The sequence below is a fragment of the Molossus molossus genome, unplaced genomic scaffold (assembly GCF_014108415.1).
Source record: "Molossus molossus isolate mMolMol1 unplaced genomic scaffold, mMolMol1.p scaffold_m16_p_19, whole genome shotgun sequence".
In the NCBI taxonomy this organism is placed as follows: Eukaryota; Metazoa; Chordata; class Mammalia; order Chiroptera; family Molossidae; genus Molossus; species Molossus molossus.
Genome location: NW_023425354.1, coordinates 28,298,911 through 28,317,200, shown reverse-complemented (window position 1 = coordinate 28,317,200; position 18,290 = coordinate 28,298,911). Strand labels below are relative to the sequence as shown.

The 18,290-nt window shown below is 55.5% G+C and overlaps 1 protein-coding gene and 1 non-coding gene across 2 annotated transcripts in view; both read left to right on the top strand.

Moving 5' to 3' along the window:
* The window catches only part of SRCIN1 (SRC kinase signaling inhibitor 1), a 65,722-nt gene that overhangs the window by 21,617 nt on the left and 25,815 nt on the right, over positions 1-18,290 (top strand). Inside the window, 5 exon segments of the mRNA XM_036268823.1 lie at positions 2,716-3,023; positions 6,058-6,156; positions 12,597-12,620; positions 17,041-17,236; positions 17,829-18,027. Of these exon segments, the coding sequence (XP_036124716.1) occupies positions 2,716-3,023; positions 6,058-6,156; positions 12,597-12,620; positions 17,041-17,236; positions 17,829-18,027 (826 nt within the window).
* Positions 15,737-15,841, top strand: LOC118635106. The gene has a single exon (XR_004960450.1). It is a non-coding gene; the product is annotated as a U6 spliceosomal RNA (small nuclear RNA).

Sequence of the window (18,290 nt, the reverse complement as noted above, 5' to 3'; positions counted from 1 at the left end):
AGGTGGAGACCTGTCCCAATGCACCGGCGTGTGTCCAGAGCTCTAGGAGGCATGGCAAGCCTGGCTGCCTGGCACAGGGAGACATCCCTCTGGCTCAGGCACAGCTGAGCAGGACCCCAGAGCCAGGCTCCAGCAGCAAGGCCGTGAGCAGAACCTGCCCCCTCCTGGGCAAAGAGAGGGCTATGGAGTGTCCATGGTCCTTGGCCACAGAGGGTCTCCTGTTCAGTCGTACTCGATGAGGTTGCAAACCTCCAGCTGGTGTTGAGGGTGGGTGGGGAGGAGGCAGCCCCCTGACTGGTTGGGCTATTTCTTCAGGGCCCAGAGCACCCCCATGTTGGCCCCTCTTTCTCCTGGATGATTATTAGGTCACTTCCTTCCAGCCACATTCACTGGCCATCCTGGGTGGCCACCAGCTCCAGGGTAGGTCCTGGGTCCCTGCGAAGATGGCCCCAGGGTTCCCAGCCTGGCTCAGCCAGGAGCCATGTTCACGAATTTCCTCCCTATCGATGGACCTTTGCGCTGTGTTAACTCGGTATGTTTTTCATTAGCGCACTTTGAACTTAAATACATTTACTTAAAAGAAACCTTATCTCTCTGCCACCCCAAGGAATTGATATCCATGAAATCAGTGGTTGGACCTTCTAGTTAGGGCTTTTCTAATCCTTATGAAAATAAAGATATAACTATTAAATTATTTTAAAATGCTCCTCCCTAAGTTGTTTGTTGCGTATCTGGACCTCACTTTGGGGAGCACAGCAGAGGTGGTGACCGTGGTGAGGAACAGGTGCCTGGAGGAAGAAGGAGCGAAAGACCCCAGACCCAGCGCCAAGGGAGACAGCAGGGGCGGGGTGGGGTGTGTGCCAGTGTTTCATCAATAGACAATTGTCGCCTATAAGGAAAGTGTGGTGGGAGAGGGTGGGGAAAACCTAATAGGTATTGGGGTCAAATTTAGCCTCTACCACTCAGCGTGGCTTTGGATATGTCAATGGACTTCTCTGACCTCGGTAGCCCCATCTCTGAAGTGGGGCCACAGTAACACCCTCTGACAGGGTACTGGGAGGCTCATAGGCCATGATGATGACTGTCCAGCAGACCCTTGGAAGTTGCAGAAATTAGTGTCCACAGATGCCGTTTTTCCCTTGGTTTTGGTGGAAGGTGCTTGGTCCTCTTGGGCTGTCCCCAAGATGTACATGCCTCAGCCACAGCCCAGGGAGGAGTGTGTGTGTTGGGTGAGGGGCGGCTTCTCCTGAAAGGTGGCTGAATTTCCCCTCTCCTCCTTTGTTGGACAGGAGGTGACAGGCCTGGCAGCAGGCCTGATGGGCGGTGGATGTGTGGCGGGAGGGGACTGACAGGGGCTGCGCTGGATGGAACCTGGCTGGGTCCCAGAATCCCCAGCCTCCTCTGTCACCCCAGTGGACCCTGAGTTAGCCCCTGTGTGGGGTGCATGTGTGTGCCGTGGCACTGACACCCCAGACCCAGGCTACACTTGGGGGCACTGTTTGGAGGCTGGTGGATTGTGGGGCTGGGCTTGTGCCGGAAAGATGGTGTTTACCTCCCAGTGCAGATGACTTTGGGGCTGGGGAGGGCAACCTGTTTTATGCCCAAGAATATGGCTGAGGTAAGCCCAGCAACTCCTGCCACTCCTGGAACCCTCTGGAGCCACTGTCTCCTGCTGGGCTGTGGGAGGGTCAACACTGAGGTTTCAGGGTGGGAGACAGCAGGGCTGGGCCTGGGGAGGCCAGGAACTCAGCCGTGGGGAAGGGATTCAGAGTTCTGCATGCGGACCTCAACCCCCGGCCTTCTCTCTTTCTCGCTTCTGTACTGTCCTTTGTCCCCTGCAGGTCTTGAACTTGTGTGTGTGCTGGGAGGGGAGACTGGAGGGAGGGAGGGGAGGGCACGGGAGGGTTCCAGGAGGAGGGCTTGAGCTATTCTGTCTGCTTTCTTTCTCCTTTGAGTTTATCTCAAATCCATCTCTCACTGTCCTCTCTGTGCTCAGCCTCTCCTGTCTGTCCATCTGTCTGTCTCAGGGAAGGGAGGGGAAAGAGGGTCCCATACCCCAGCCCCTGGGCCTCCACCTCCTTGGGAAATCCCGCGTGACCTTTGCCTTCATACCCCGCCCCTATGTATCCTAGTTCTGGCCCCTTTCCAAGCCAACCCCCAGCCTTTAGGACAAGAGTGTCCTGGACATGCTAGTCTGAGGGAAGAGGCTGGGGACACCCTCCCCCCCAACTCTCCTTACAGGATGCTCTTGAAAGGAGGACAGAGCAGGCTCCTTTCTACATCTTTCAGGAAGCATCCAGAAGGAAACTCCTCTTCCCTCACCTATTCAAACCAGCATAAAGAAGGAGGAAGGGGATATGGGACCAGATAGATGTCCAGGACTCCAGCTTCCAAACCCTCTTTGGCCTCAAATGACAGCACCTCACCTGCAGTCACCCCTCCAACACCCCCCCCCCCCCCCCGCAGAAGAGCAGGAAGCTGGACCCTGCCTGTGCTCTCCACCCTTTCTTGATGCTCTAGGCTCATTTCCCACTCCAGTCCCCCCTCTGCTCCTTCTGACCTGTAGTTGGGGGTGGGCAGCACCTGCCTCACCCCTGGGCCTCTCTGCTCTTCCCAGTCCCGGCCCCGCCCCTCCCCGTTGTGACCGGGTTGGAGCTGGGCAGCCCCAGGCTGGACGTGCCGTGACCCCGCCGTGTCCCCTCTCCCCTCTCGCAGATCCGGAGCGGAGCAGCCCCCCCATGCTGTCTGCGGACGATGCCGAGTACCCGCGGGAGTACCGGACCCTGGGGGGCGGGGGCGGGGGCGGGGGGAGCAGCGGGGGCCGGCGCTTCTCCAACGTCGGGCTGGTGCACACATCTGAGCGGCGGCACACGGTGATCGCAGCCCAGAGCCTGGAGGCGCTCAGCGGGCTCCAGAAGGCGGACGCGGACCGCAAGCGCGATGCCTTCATGGACCACCTGAAGAGCAAGTACCCCCAGCACGCCCTGGCCCTTCGCGGTCAGCAGGACCGGATGCGGGAGCAGGTGAGTGCGGCCAGGCTGCAGGCGGGGGCGCGGCGGGGGCGCAGGGGGCAGGGCGGGCCAGCTGGCAGGGGAGGGGTCTGCCCCCATGCTCCCCGCCCCCAGCCTCTCCGATTCTGAGAGGCATCCAGGGCAGAGAGGGAAAAACAGGCGAGTTGGGCAGTGGCCCTGGTTGGCATTTCCTGGAGCCTGGGGAGGGAGGGGATGGGGGCTCAGCCTCCAGACCACTGCCTGCAGTCCAGGAATTTGGAGCACCCGATTAGGCCTAGAGAGCCTCTAACTCAGGCTGTTGGACTGGGCAGAGGAGCAGGGAGCAAGTCTTGGAGGTCAAGGGATTGGTGGGGACACCTTGGGGACTGATTGTTCTGAACCTGAGGGTCCATCCAGCAGTGGAGTTGAGACACGTGGGGATGGCACCTTTGTGATATGGTCCTGTTGGATCTGATGTGTCCCCAGTCGCTGCAGCAACAGAGCCCTGAACTCCCCGGGCCTTTTACATCCCCTCCCCCCATCCTTTCCCCAAGACTTTGTGTGATTTGAGCTAGAGGCCACCTCTCTCTGTGCCTTGGTTTCTCTCCTACCACCAGTAAGGCTCAGAGAGGAGTCTCCTGTCTCTGGTCCAGGGCCTGTCTTGTCTCCTTATATATTGGGGGGAGAAGTGCTTCCCTTGTCAATCTCTCCCAGATCTTTGGGTTCCTGGAGGCATCTCTCTATTCAAATATGACCTTCTTGTCTGCAGGAAAGTTCTTTCTTGGGACTAGCTTTCTGCTTTCAGTCTCACATTGGTGAGGTACCTTGATGGCTGCTGAGACTCAGGCATTGTCCACTCTGGAAGAAGGGACCAAGGGGAGGGTGGCACATCCCATCAGCATCCTTTCGTTCAAGCCTTTGGGTGTCAGTCCCTGCTCCCATGCCCATCTTGCTCTGTCCCCCTCTTCAGGTACTGCTGGGTGTGGCTGGGGAAGGAGAAGAGTGTCCCTACCCCACCTTCACTGCAGGGGAAAAGGACCCATTGGCTCATTTCTGGTACCTTATCTGCCCCCTGATGTCACCTGTAGTTCCGTCTGGCTTTTGCTTTTTCCAACTCCAGAGTTCTTCTGGGAGCAGAGTTACGATTGGACTAAGGGAGAGTTACAGATGAAGGAGATATGGTCCCCACTCTCAGGGATCCCTGCTCTGTGGGTTCCCTCTGTTTGTGAAGCAGGGGTGTTTGTGATCTAGATGGGGTTAAAGGATGGTTAAGCTTAAATATGAGGAGCACAGTCAATTGGGAGGGGGTTTGGAAGAGGAGATCAGATGGGCAGGCCTGGTCAGGGAAAGCTTCCCAGAGGAGGAGGTACCTAACCTAAGTTTAGGAGGATAAAAAAGAACTGACGAGGCATCCAGAAAGAGAATGTTGGTTTTAGAAGGTGTTGGGAAGGGGAGGGGAGCATAGGCTTGAGCGTAGTTGGTTTGGGGACTGGCACAGAGGTCCACCTGGCTGGTGCAGAAGGCTCAGGGTGGGGAGATGTGGGGCAGGCTGGAAAAGTGGGGCCAGATGGTGGTGGCTGGAGGGCTGTGGTTGTTTTTGATGGTGAATATCAGGGGACAGAAGGGTGGCTGGAGGCAGGAGGAGAATAAGAAGCGAGTGCGTGTGGAGGACAAAGAGAATGTGCATGGGGGATTGGACCGAACGAAGCTTGTTTGCTGCCTTGGCCTAGGAGGCGAAGACAGAAAACCTTGGGCGACAGGGAGATGTTGGTGCCTTGGGGAGAAGTGAGAGTTGGGAGGGAAATTTGGGGTGAGAGACATGAATAGAGAGAAGAATGTAGAGTCCGCAGGGTATTCACAGGATGTCTGTTAAGCACTGTTTGTACAGCTCAAGACTGTAAAGGGACCTCGGCTTCAGGAGGAGGGTTGAGCACGATCAAGTCAGAATGGAAGTGGGACCTGGTGCACAGCGTGGCCACCAAGGCAGAATGGCCTCTGAGAGGGGAGAGGGCCCACGACAATTGGGAGAGGGGAACGAGGAACAGTTCTGCCTCTGAGGGAGAGGAGGGCCCTGTGCACTTTGGAAGTCAGGAGGGCTGGGGAGAGAAACAGCCACCAGGATCTGTGGGTCCAGAGGGGATTGAGAGCGTTTCTCAAGGTGTGGTGAGGTAACGGCCAGTTTCAGAGGAGATTGGAGGTGGTGAGTGAGGGAACAGGACCCTTGGCTGCAGACCTGTCTGGGGAGGTTTGGCCAGAAAAAGATGAAGACAGCCAAGGTGGTGGCCACAAGGGGCAGCAGGCTGGGAGAGATGTGGGCGTGTTTGAGAACTTATCCCAGTCTGGCATGTTCTTTGGCACTGAGTAGGCACTCAGTAAATACTTACTAAATGAATCAAAGCATAGCCACTCACTCTCAAATTCATTCCTTTATTCATCAGCTCATTTATTCCCTCCCTTAGAGAGTATGTGGGTAGGACCTACAGCCGGTTCACTTGCCATGGAATGCTCAGTGCCTCAGCGTAGTGTTGACTCAGTAATTATTTGTGGAATGAATGAAGATGAATGAATTTGAAGACACTGAGAGGAATCAAAAGGGGATGGGCTTTGAGCCTTCCTTGTGGTATGGCCTTGAGGTGGGAGAAGAGGCAGGGAAGAAAGGTGCAGTGGGGAAAGGGGCACACTGGGGCAAGGACCCTGTGGATGGACTGCATCTCTGTGAGGAGGGAATGAAGAGCTGGAGGAGGGGAGAAGTGGGGAGCAGCTCCCTGGCAGAATGTACAAGGAGGTGTTTTTTGTTTTTTTTTAAAAGAACAAACAAACAAACAAAAAGAACAGGAGTATCTGCTGGGGAAGCTTCTCTCCTAGGCTCAGGGAGCCCCAAATCTGACAAGAGAGAAACATGCAGAAATAGACCAAGGGCTCTTGGAGACCCGCCCTTCCTAAGGGACTAGCCAGTGTTTCAGGGTCCCTCCGCAGTGTGAAAGAATGCCCCTTCCTGCCCCTCTCAGCCCCCCAGCGGCTCCTGCCCGCTCCCCCTAATGGGGTGTCCCCCCCTTCGCACACACAGGTTGGCGGCTGGACCGTGGACCCCGTGTGCCTTCTCAGCTCCCTCTGCTCCCACCTCCATGGCGACTCCGCCCCCTCCGGGGCTGGCCAGCCGGCCCAGGTGAGTCACCCACCTCCACCCCAACTCCAAACCCCTGGCGGAGTTTGGCTTTGGGGAGGATTATTATTTTTTTTTGGAAGGGGGATATCCGGGAGTTTTATTTTGCATCCTTTTCTCTTAGGTAGGAGTCTCCCATTTTCAGGAGACTCTTATGCCCTGTATTCTCCCCCTGATTGCCTAATTCCTACCACTCCCTCCCCAAATCTATGGCAAGGTTTGGCTTTGGGGAAGGACATTTTTGAGGGGGAATACTCAGGTTTTGAAAAAAAATTTTTTGTGTGTGTGTTCTTTTCTCCTTCAAACAGGAGTCCCTTCCCACCCTCACCACATCGGTTTTCAGGAGTCTCCAGTTCTGAACCTAATTCCCACCCACTGCAGATCATCCCATTCCTCTGTCCCCACCCCCTTCCAGTTCTGAGCAGACCCAACCTTCCCTGATGTCTTACCATCAGGAAGTTCTTCATAATGTCTCTCTCCCACCCTTCTTGTTATGTTCAAGGTTTAGTTTCAAATTTTTAAGAGGATGCTGGCATCTGGACATTTGTTTTGAAGTTGTTTCCTGCTTCTCTGTCAGGCCTCAATTTCCCTGATTGGAAGATGGACCTTATCTTAGGGGTACACTTAGACAGGGCTTGGGCTCTCGGCTCAGGCCAGGACATTGCAGTGGGAGAAAAATGGGCATCTGGGTCCTAAATGGGAAGGAGGGGTCAGGAAGTCAGAGTTGCAAAGAGGAAGGGCAGCCCTGAGGGGCGTCCTTGGTGTTTAGCTTTAGAAGGTAGAGGAGGTGTAAAGGCAGGGGAGCCAGTGAATAGCTCACACACCTGGAGCCTGTTGGGGAGGGGCAGCAAGCCTTGACTTTTTTAAGCATTAGAAGAAAAAAATGTGACAGCCTAGAGAAGGACAAGATTCCAGAGCACCAACGTTTTAGCTGAGTGAACTCAAGTCTAGCAACAGATTGGCATGGCTTGGCATCACAGGGCATTGAGCCCACTTCCTTTCCTGGCTTTCTGCCCCATCCTGACTGAACTTAGGGGAACAAAGATGTGTCTGCTCCCAAGACTAGATGGCAAGTGGGACATACTTGTTTTGAGTGGCCAAATGCATGTGGAAGCCAAAATGGGGCTGGAACAGGGATGGTGATAAGGCAGAGGACAGGTACGCTGGGGCATGCAGAGGCCTCCCTAGGTGGAGTTCTTGGGGTTAGATAGGGTTGGAGTGATGAAGAGTGAGACTGGACTTGGTGAGCTCAGTTGTCCCAGATCAAGGGGTTCTAGGCCTGCCCACATCTGTTCTGATGGAGGAAGAAGAGCTTGAAGGGACCCTCGCCCCAGAGCCTTGGAATTACTAAGAAAAGTGGCTGTGCCCAGGATTTTGTCATCACTTGATACTTAGTGCTTATCAAACACTTCCAGTTCCCCATGACTAAGTTTGAGGCTCCTTTTTGTCAAGTGCAGGACCAGAGAAGTTCAGCACATGCCAGTCTCACAGCAGAGCAAGATCAGAAGCCATCAAGGAAACAGGCCTCCCAGGCCTCCCAGACTTGGCTGGGAATTGAGTCATGGTAGAACTAAGGGCAACGGTACACAGCAGACTGCTGGGGAGAGGCTGTGAGCTCACAGGGTGGCGAGTCAGCAGCAGGACACTCTCCCCCCCCCCCCCCTACGCCAGACCTTTGGGGGTGGGGGCCTGGAGAGGACCCCGGGAAGGGAGCAGAGGCTAGATTCTATACCGCAGCCCCTCCCCCGCTTCCACCAGGCTGTGTAACCTCCCTCCATCTGCAACCCGAGTCCTGGGCGGAGGGCCGGAGTATCGGGTGACCGCAGCGACGCAGCCACTAGCCTCCGCCGCTCCTCGGCGGGGCTGCGCCCGCGGGGCCGCGCCGGGGGAGGGGGCCGGAGAGAGGTGCTCGGCGGCGCGCCGCGCCGCGCCAGGTGGAGTCGTGGTTACCGAGGCGACCGGGCCCGGGCCCGCTCGGCGGCGGCGGCGGCGGCGGCAGCTCTCGCATTGCAGCAAAGGGCACCGGCGGCGGCGGCTGCGGAGGTGGCCGGGGGAGGGGAGAGCCCGGGCGGGCGGGAGTAGGGGCCGCCCTCCCTCCCCCCCGCGCCCGACGCGGAACCTGGGGCCGGGGGCCCCGCACATACACCTGTGGCCGCAGGTAAGGGGGAGCGGAGCGGCTGCGGGTGTTGGGGTCGCCGCCTCGGGCTCTGCAGGGAGCGTGGACACGGAGATGGGGGGCCGCCCCGGGGCTCCGAGGGCCCGTCCGGGGATGGGGGTTGCGGAGGCCGTTGCGGTTCGGGATTCCTGAGAAACGCCCCTTTCCCTACCCCCAGGATTTGCAGCCTTCCGCGTGGGCCGGGCCCCCATCCCGAAATGCGGTGGGTGCCCCCTCCCCCTCCCTCGGAAAGTCATGACCTTCCGGGGGGTGCATCCTCGCCCCCGGCAATACAGCGCAGGTCCCACAGCCCCCCAATCCACACACTGTATCGGGAAGGGGTAGGAAATGAGGGTGTCGGGGAGCACACCTGGGGGAGGGTCGTGCTTGTGCGTCGCATTGGGAGGTGGCGCCCGCGGGGCGCGTTACGTAGCCCCAGCCTAGGGGGCGGTGTTGACGTGGACCGGTGTTCGCAGGAGTTGAGAGGTGGGTGTGGTGCGCCGGTGCGCGCGGAGCCGGGGTTTAAGGAGAAGGAGGCACGACCTATTGGTTCCCTGGAGGACGTGTAGTAGGGGCTCGAGGTCAAGGAGGGGTCACGCACTCACCTAGTCTATAGGGGACATCTGGGGGGGGGGGGGAGGCTGAGACTCGAGCTGTCCAGCTGGGCTAGGGCTCCCAGGGGGCACAACCCCTCCCTCTCAGGGAACAGCCGTGAGAAGGGACCAGCTGCCAGGGAAAGGACGAACCCCACTAGGTTCTTAGGGAGGGAGGGAGTTAACTTTCCAGCCTCCAGAGGGAAGAAGCTGTTTTTCCTTCTCTCCAGGGAGTTTGAGGACTCCCTGGCCTTGCTTCCTTGGGTCTCCGAGCAGCTCCTCCTCTCCCATTTCTGGAAGTCTTGTCCCTCGAGAGTGGATGGAGGGCTTCCATCTTATCCTCTGAGTTCACTTGACATTTTCTCTGGCCCCTGTAGATTCTTCCCTACAGTGATTACCCGTGGTAGGGTCTACGCAACCCTTTATTTTGCCTTCTCACTGTCTGCTGGGAATGGGAGACCCCTCCCTGACTAGAGAGAGGGAGACAACTTTACCTAGATATTGGAGGTTTTGGCTCAGGCTGGGGAGCCCGACCTCTCCTGGGCCTTTCCTGTCCTCTGCCCTCCTTCCAGGGAGTTTCAGTGTTGGGAAATCCCTAGGAAAGGCCCCAGAAAGCTGAGCAGTGCTGGGTACCAGGAGATGTAGGGAGTGGTGCCAGATGAGAGTATTCAGAGACACCCCTCTCCTCCCGTGGGCTGGTCCCATTTTCTTGGCATTAATTCATGGTCAAATATTTGTTGAGGATCTGCTAGGCGCTGTGATGGGCATGGCAGGAGGAACAGACAACCAGGAAAAGGGCGAGGAAGTAAAGGGTGCTGAAGGTTGAATGGGGAGAGCCCCACCTTAGTGAACAGAGGAGGAGCCCTTTGCTCTGTCTCCCAAGACTGTCCCACCAGTTTAACACCCTGGAAAGAGACAGGCAGGGGATGTACAGCATCCCCAAGGACCTCTCCTATGTTTCCCCCTCCAAGGATCCTGGGTTGCCAGGAGACTGTCTCATTCCTGATGGGGCCAGCATGAGAGAGGATCCTTCTTCCCACTTTCTGGAGAGGAGTGGGCAGGATCCACTCAGTGTGCTCCATAGGCCAGAGCCCAAAGTCCCAGGCCTCACTCCAAGTTCACCAAGCACAAACGAAGCAATTCTTCTATCTTTACCCTCTAGTGGGACTGGACTGGCATTTCCTGTGGCCCTGATGCCACCCAGTCCTTTCCCTTGGCCCCCGCTGTGACCCCTCCGTTGCAGGTCTGACTACTCTGTGGATGTGCCTAGCCTTGGGACTCTGAGGTAGGCCCATATTGAGGGCATAGTCAGTGTGGCTGTAGACAGGTCCTATCTCTGTCTCCCTCCCAGAGGCATGAGGTGGGCCCCAGCTATAGCATATATTGAATTGGATGGGTTGACATTGGGGGCTGGGAGGGGGTGGAGCATCTTCTGCCTCTTTTGAATCAGGAGTGCACTTGTCTGACACATGATGTCTGGGACAATGGCTGAAGTGGCCCGACGCACCTGATCTAGCTAGTGGTAGGAAGGAGGGATGAGACTTTCTCTTTGTATATGTGTGTACTGCTTTGTGTGTTTCTGCATCTGGTGTGTGCCTGTGTACATACATGTGAGTGGGTATCCATGGTTCTGTGTGTTTCTGTGACTCTGGGGGGACACTGAGGTGTGTGTGAATAGTGTCAGTGCCTTTATGTTTGTGACGAGTGGGGCTGTGGCATTGTGTGTGTGAGCAAGTCAGGGTCCTCTGGGAGTATATACATGTTTGTGTACAGTGGGGATGGTCTATGTACAAATATCTCTGTCCCTGAGTTTGCTTGTTTCGATGTTTTCTGACCATGGAGGGATTCTCTCCAAGTGCTCGTGTCCTTTTGTGAGTGTGTTTTGTTGCTCTGGGTGTGCTGGTGGAGATGTCCTTATCAAGGATATCTAAAAGTCTGTGCACGGGCTCAGTGTGGGGCCTGCATGTTGCAGGGCACTGTGGGTGGCTCTGTGCACAGAGGAATGGGGATGGTGGATGAGGGACGGCAGCCTTCTCTGCAGAGCCGTCCATCATCACTGGGGCTGCAGACATGACTCTCATCATAAACCTTCCCGTGCCCTCTGGCTCTGCTTGCCCCCCATGTGTCCACTTTCTCTGCTACCCCTCCCCTTCCCAAGGCCACAGACAGCTGTGGCAAGAGCCTATTACTCCAACCCCTCCCTTCCCCTCCCCTCAGCACCTGTGGGCATCCCCTGGCACCAGTGGGGGTGGCATGTGCCCACAGATTGTTCCAGTGTTTGTTACTATTTTTTGCATCTCTGGGAGCCAATGCCAAAGGGAAAGTGGGGATTGTGGCTCAGATGAGGGTAGATGGGGTAGCTCTTTATCCCAGCCCTAGCCCAGTGTCACCCCTGCCCCAAAGGTGTAACCCAGGGAAAGCCTCCATTCCAGCAAGACCCCTCTTCTCAGCCCCGGTCCAACTCCTCTTTGTCAGGAAAGCATTGATGTGGCCCAGGATGCCCTGATGTTGTTTTCTTCTCCCATTGGGGGCCTCAGCGTCCCTCTCCGCTGCCAGTGGCTCTGAGGCTTGGGGAATCTTGTTTGTTGGTGCCAGGCACCCCAGGGCCAGGCCATCTGCTGCCTCTTGTCTTCCTGCTGAGGCTGGCACCGGTCAGCAGGGTGCCCTCAGCTTTGCCAAGAACCAACCAGGCCTCCAGGCCACTCCTTCCTGTCCTTGCCATCTGAAAGGGCCTTCTGGCCTCCAGGGAAAGCGGATGACCCTACATTATTGTGAATGGGGAGGAATCTGAGATCCCGGCCATTTTGGGGGTTCAAGAAGCCCTCCTCTCTCATCTGTCCAACCACAGGGCACTGCCCATGCTTCCACTTTCCCCAACTCCCTCTGTTCTCCATGGCCCCCATCCATTGCCCAGTGCTGTAAGGTGACTAGCATCTGTCCACTTTTTTCTATAATCTGGGTCTATCACGTTAACAGGCCTCCTTGCCTTGGCAACCCTGCTGGGGTCCAGTTCTGACCCCACTGCGCTTCACTCGGTTGTTTTCTGCTCATCCAACCTGTTAAGTCTACGTAATTTCACTCAGCGTTTAAGCCCACTCATCTGGCCCAGCCCCTGCTTTGCAGCCTAATCTGCTACTTTCCCAGGCCCTGCTCCCCAGCCAAACCGGACAGTTGACTACTACTCCTTCAACACACTTGCCTGCCCCCGGGCATTTGCCCACGCGGTCTCCTCTCTCAGCACGCCTTTACCCAATCTGAGCTGCTCATTTTTCAAGACCTAGCTTAAATGCCACCTCTTCCAGGAAGTTTGCCCCGGTCTGCAACCAGATGCCATTTTCTTGACCCTGCAGCTCCGATTCATCTCTGTCAGAGTCTCGTAGGTTCCCTGTATCACGGTCATTGGTGCATTTTCCCATCTGTAACTCTGAGGACAGTTACTGTAGCTAGAAGAGTGGCTTGTAAATATCTGGAATGGTTCTCCCCACCCCCACTAGCAGGCCTGGAGCCTGTTAAGGGCTATCCTGGGTCTCAGTAGAGAATGGGATGTAACAGGCATAGCTACCTTCCTGCTCCCCGGAGGGTGGAGGGACCATGTCCCAGGGCGCAGTGCTGAGCTCCAAAGGTCTATAACCCACCCCTGCCTCAACTCTCCCCTCCCAACCCCTCATAACCATCTCTTCTCTTATTTCCATCAGCAGCCAAACTACTGGAGTTTCAAGGTCAGTGTGTGGTGCTTCTGCTTCCATGACAACTGCATGTGCTGTCCTGCCCTATCCCTCCCTGCACATGCTTTGCACAGGGGTGTGCGACTGCACGGGACCTTCTGGTGCGGGTGGAGGGCTTTGGGGCTGCAGGCTATGGCTTCTGCTTTGAGAGAGTCTGGGGTCACCTGCCAGGGGCTTGTGGATCCAGTGTTGGAATTTGGGCCACCCCTGCTATGGATCTGAGTTGGGGATACTCAGGTTTTCCCAGGCCACGACTGCTGGCTCTGAGGCAGGGGCCCAGACCCCGTAATCTTGGTGAGGGTCCTGTTCTCTGAACTCAGATCCTGGAACTTCATCTTCCAGGGAGGCCTGTGACCATGATGGGTCCCTCATCTTGTTCCTACTCTGGGGAGCTGGTTAGTGCCAAGCAAGATACTCACAGCCCTGCACCCTCAAACCTGTTGCCCACGTGGAGGGCTTAGCTCAGGGATGGATGCCTTCCTGCCTCCCTTGGAGAGTCTGGACTGTCTACAGCTGGAGAGCTGTCTACCCCTCCAAGGCCATCCTGTGGACCCCTAGGAGAGGACCTTCGGGTGCCATCTTCCCTGGCACCCAGGCCGAGAGCTGAACCAAGTTAGAATGCTGCTTGTGTCCTACAGTCTCCAGCCCCTCAAATCCCAAACATCATGACGGGGTGAGAGGCATCCATCCCAGACTCCCCAGTGTCCTCTGTTCTAAGCAGCTTGTTTGCATGCATCTTCCAGAGAGAAGACATCCTTGAATCAGAGAATCATGGAATAGAATCACGGTGTCAGGCATGTAGAGTGTAGTGGTTTAGTCTGAGAGCCAGACCACCTAGTGGTGAATTCTAGTCTGCTACTAACTAGCCAGGTGACCTGAGGCAAATTACACAATCCCCTGGGCCTTGGTTTCTCTTCTGTAAAATGGCATAATATCTGTATCATAGAGCTGTTGTAAACAGAAGAAACGAGATACTGCACACCCCATGCACAGCGCCTAGCTTGTAGGGAGCCCTACCTGGTAGCTTACCTCATTCACTATCAGAATCATGGATGCTGACTTGATTCCCAAATCAGAATCACCTTGGGAATTTGTCAAAAATCTTGAACCCCAGTCCCCAAGCCTCAGAGATTCTGATTCAGTGAATATGGGGTCCTGGAAAGTGTTTTTAAAAGTTCTCAAATGAGCCGTGGCCGGTTTGGCTCAGCGGTTAGAGCATCGGCTGATGGACCAGAGAGGCCGGGGTTCGGTTGCTGCTAAGGGCACATGCGTTGGTTGCGGTTTGTCCCCGGCCCTGGTTGGGTCGTGTGGGTGGCAGCCACATCGATGTATCCCTTTCACGTCGATGTTTCTCTCTCTCTCCCCCTCCCACTCTATCTGAACAAAAAATGGAAAAATGTCCTCAGGTGAGGATTAAAAAAAAGTTCCCAAATGAGCCCTGGTCAGTTTTGCTCAGCGGTTAGAGCATCGGCCAATGAACCAGAGAGGCCGGGGTTCGGTTCCCGCTAAGGGCACTCGCCTAGGTTGTGGTTTGTCCCCTGGCCCCGGTTGGGGTCCTGTGGATAGCAACCAGTGGATATGTCTCTCTCACATCAGTGTTTCTTTCTCTCTCTTCCTCCTTCTCTCCCTCCCACTCTATCTGAAGATAAATGCAAAAATGTCCTTGGGTGAGGATTAAAAAAATAAATAAATAAAAGTTCCCAAATGAAGCCCAGGCTGGGTAGCTCAGTTGGTTAGAGTGTTGTCCCGATACACCAAGGTTGTGGGTTCGACTTCCAGTCAGGGCACATACAGGAATCAACCAATGAATGCATAAATACATGAAACAGAAAATCGATGTTTCTCTCTCTCTCTCTCTCTCTCTCTCTCTCTCTCAAATCAATAAGTAATAATAAAAAAAAAGTAAAAAGTTCTCAGATGATTCTCCCCAAATGTGGGAGAAATTGTGTTTGGGAGCATCAGATCCTAGTCTGGTTGCCCCCACTCAAGGTTCCCTCTGCCTCATCTCAGGCCAGGAGCCACCGGCTCCCTGGGACAGCTCCAGTGACAGGTGCCCACTGCTTCCCACGCAGCCCCTTTCCTACCTTTGGGAAGCTCTTCTTGAATTACTATTTTGTTTTCTTGCCATCTCCCTCCTAATTGGGAAGTCCTTCTAGATGTCTCACTTTCCTCTGCCCTGTGTTCACACCAGGGATGGAGAGAAGTGGAAACAGGCTTTCTCTCTTCTCGAGAGGGTTTTCTACAAGGCTCTGAGACTAGAAAGGTGCCCACAGGGCCAGGATAGAGACAGAAACTGATAGGGCAGGCAATGTGGGCATCTCTCCCCCGGCCCCCCTGGGCAGGGTCCTGCCTTCTCAGGAATCAGCAGTTTCTAGAATCCCTGCTCTCCTTCATTCTGGCCCCTGTTCCTTCTTCTTCATGGCACCTCACTTGTGCCTCCCAGGCACGGTGGCCACCCCCTGTTCTTCATCCCTGCTAGCTGCTCATTCTGCCCGGGCTCTGCAGCCCCTCATCCACACCAGCCTGGCAAACACTGACCTTAAAGTTGCCTGGCAACCTCATGACCACCAGACCAGACATGGTTCCCCACACTGACTCGGGGCTGAGGTGAGAGAGAAGGGCACCGGCTGGCATTGGTGGTCAGCCTAGATCTGAACTGGGGGTCCAAAGTCTGGGCAAAGGCATCCTCCTGTCTCCCCCTCTTCCCCCCACCCCAGTTCCTACACGGCCTTCCTCTTCTCCAGACCCATGCCCACCCACTGGTCAAGGCATTGTACTTGAGGCTGGGTGCCCCCTGAGGTCCCCAAATCTGTATTTCCACATTCCCAAGCCCTCGAGGCCACTTTGGGGACAGTTGGGCACATTGCCCACCATAGGAAGATGCTCTCTGTTTTTGAGAATGCTAATCTGATTGGAACATTAAATTGAGTTAATATGAAGATGGAGATTAATTAGGGGTTAATTAGGATTTGGGGAAGGAAAGGGCTGGGGATGAGAATAAGTGATTCCTTTTTAGAGGTACTTTTACTGTTTTTTTTTTTATTATAAAAGTGATATATTCTAATTGTGCAAAATTTGCCCAGCAGAAAAATGTATAAAATAAAAAGAGAGTGCTCACTTCGGCAGCACATATACTAAACTTGTGAATGATACAGAGAAGATTAGCATGGTCCCTGCGCAAGGATACAAACTTGTGAAAAAGGGAGAGCTGTCTTAACCCCAAGATAACCGATGTTAATCGTTTTGAGTAATTTGTTTTTTTAAAATAGGCAATTCATATTATAGAACAATAGAATTGGTTAACATGAATTTTTCCTTATAATATGTGTATATATAATACATATATGTATATAATGTACATAACACGCAATAATGATTCATTATCTTTCTCCCTTAAATAAATGAGTTTCTGACAATGACCAAGTTTGAGGGGATGGACTGAGGCAGAATAGTAGGAGCTGTGGTTGAGTGACAGCCCAGCCTTCAGCCAAAAGTAGGCTCTTTCAGTGCAACAGAAATCGCGGTGACTCCTTCCCTACGGAGAGAGTAATCAAACTGTTCCTGCAGTAGGGAATGGTCTGGGTGACACCCTTCCCTGGCCCCAGCCAGATATTACCTTCAGCTCTAGCTCTGGGACAGGAGGCTGCCACGCTGGGTTCCAGGGGAGGCATTTGGGCAGGCCAGCTGGTTGGCTGCAGTGGCAGCATGTGCCTTGCAAGGAGGGGCTGAAGCCTAGCACTTATGCCATGTGTGCGTGTGGATCACACCAGGCTTAGCATGTACACTGCATGTAATAGGCAGGTTATCTGTTTGGAACTGGGGTCCAACTAGCTCTGGGGGGTTTGAGGTGGTTTTCCCAGTAACTCTAAGTCAAGGACATTGTGTCCAGCTGTGTGAGGGCCTATACCCCACCCCACCCCCAGAGTTGGGATTTTGGGGTCCCTAGCTCTCTTTGCTTTCTCTCTGGGCCCTGCCTCCTATCCCCAACCCAACCATCTGAACTCCATGAAGGATAAATTCGCCGCTCACAAACCCGCCGCTTAATTAATGTCTGGAACTAATGCCCCAATTTGCTCAACGATTCTGCTGCTCACCTCGGTGACAAATTTGTGTTGTTCTTTGGAAACTTAAAATAGCAGGCGTGCCCATGGCTCCTGCTCAGATGGTTTCTTGTCTGGCTTCCCAGGGTGCCTGAGTCTTTGTCCACTCCTTACCTGCTGGGTGTCCCAGGGAGGCCAAGGCCCCAAGAGGTTGGGAACTCTCCTGCAGCCACACAGCCAAGTCTGGAATCCAGAAGATCCTCCTTTGTGCCTGTGTTTGTCGCTGGCTGATGGAGTTCCCGGGGCCTGGATGGGGGCAGCAGGCAGAGTGAAGGGCTCACGCTCCATTCTTCTCATCCACCTTGCCCCTGCAGACCCGCAGCTCACGCCACACTCAGGGAGCCCAGCCAGGGCTGGCAGACCAGGCGGCCAAGCTGTCCTACGCCTCAGCTGAGTCGCTGGAGACCATGTCGGAGGCCGAGCTGCCTCTGGGCTTTAGTAGGATGAACCGCTTCCGACAGAGCCTGCCCCTCTCCAGATCTGCCAGTCAGACCAAGCTGCGCTCACCAGGTATTGCGGGCCTGTCCCTCCTCCTCCTGGCTCCTCCCTCTGCTCTGCTTGCCCTGTAACCCTCTTCATCCCCTTGACCATTCCATCTCTCTCCTAGAAGCCTCTGCCTCCCTGCCCCATCTCTCCATCCCCCAGCAATCTCCTCCCCTCAGAGCCTCTTCCCCCCACAGTTTTCCCCAGACCTCCTCCATCTCTCTCCCCTCACCTCTCCCCCGCGTCTCTCCCTCAGCATCCCCTGCCCGCGCTCTCTCTCTCCTTTAGCCTGCTCTCTCCCCATCTTCAGCAGCCTCCCTTTACTTCATACCCTCCTTTCTCACTCCTGCCTCCTCAGCAACGACTCCCCCTCAGTTTCTGTCCTACCTGCTCTCGCCCCCAGTTCCATTTTCTTGTCCAGGCTCCAACCTGCCTGGGGTCAAGGAGGTGCCTTGAGAGGTCGGCAGCATGAGGAGTGCCTGGGTGCACCTGCACTCCGGGACAGCGTCAGGTCTCAGACCCTGCCTCTGCGGGACCAGCGCAGCTCCCGATGGCCCCCCTTGCTCTCCCGGCCGGCAGCGTGGAGGTGGTGGTGACACTGACAGCGTCTCCTTCGCAGGGGTGCTGTTCCTGCAGTTCGGGGAAGAGACTCGGCGCGTGCACATCACGCAGGAGGTCAGCAGCCTGGACACGCTGCATGCACTCATCGCGCACATGTTCCCGCAGAAGCTCACCATGGGCATGCTTAAGTCGCCCAACACCGCCATCCTCATCAAAGACGAGGCTCGCAACGTCTTCTACGAGCTGGAGGACGTCCGGTGGGCGTGGCCCCAGGGGGATGGGTGGGCTTCTGCGTACTCCTCCTCGGTGGGGGGCTTGACTTCGAAGGCAGTTCCCTAGCGCCCTCCTGACTCGTCCTCAGCCCTTCCTCTCCTCCTGGAGCCCTGCTGCCCCACCTCCTCCCCTCTAAATCGTCCATATCTGCGGATTCTCGCAATCTTGAGCTAACCTGAAACGGGCCCCGAGGCCGAGGAAGTGGACTGGGTGGAGGTTGCTACGTGTACGTGTTGGTAGCAGGTAG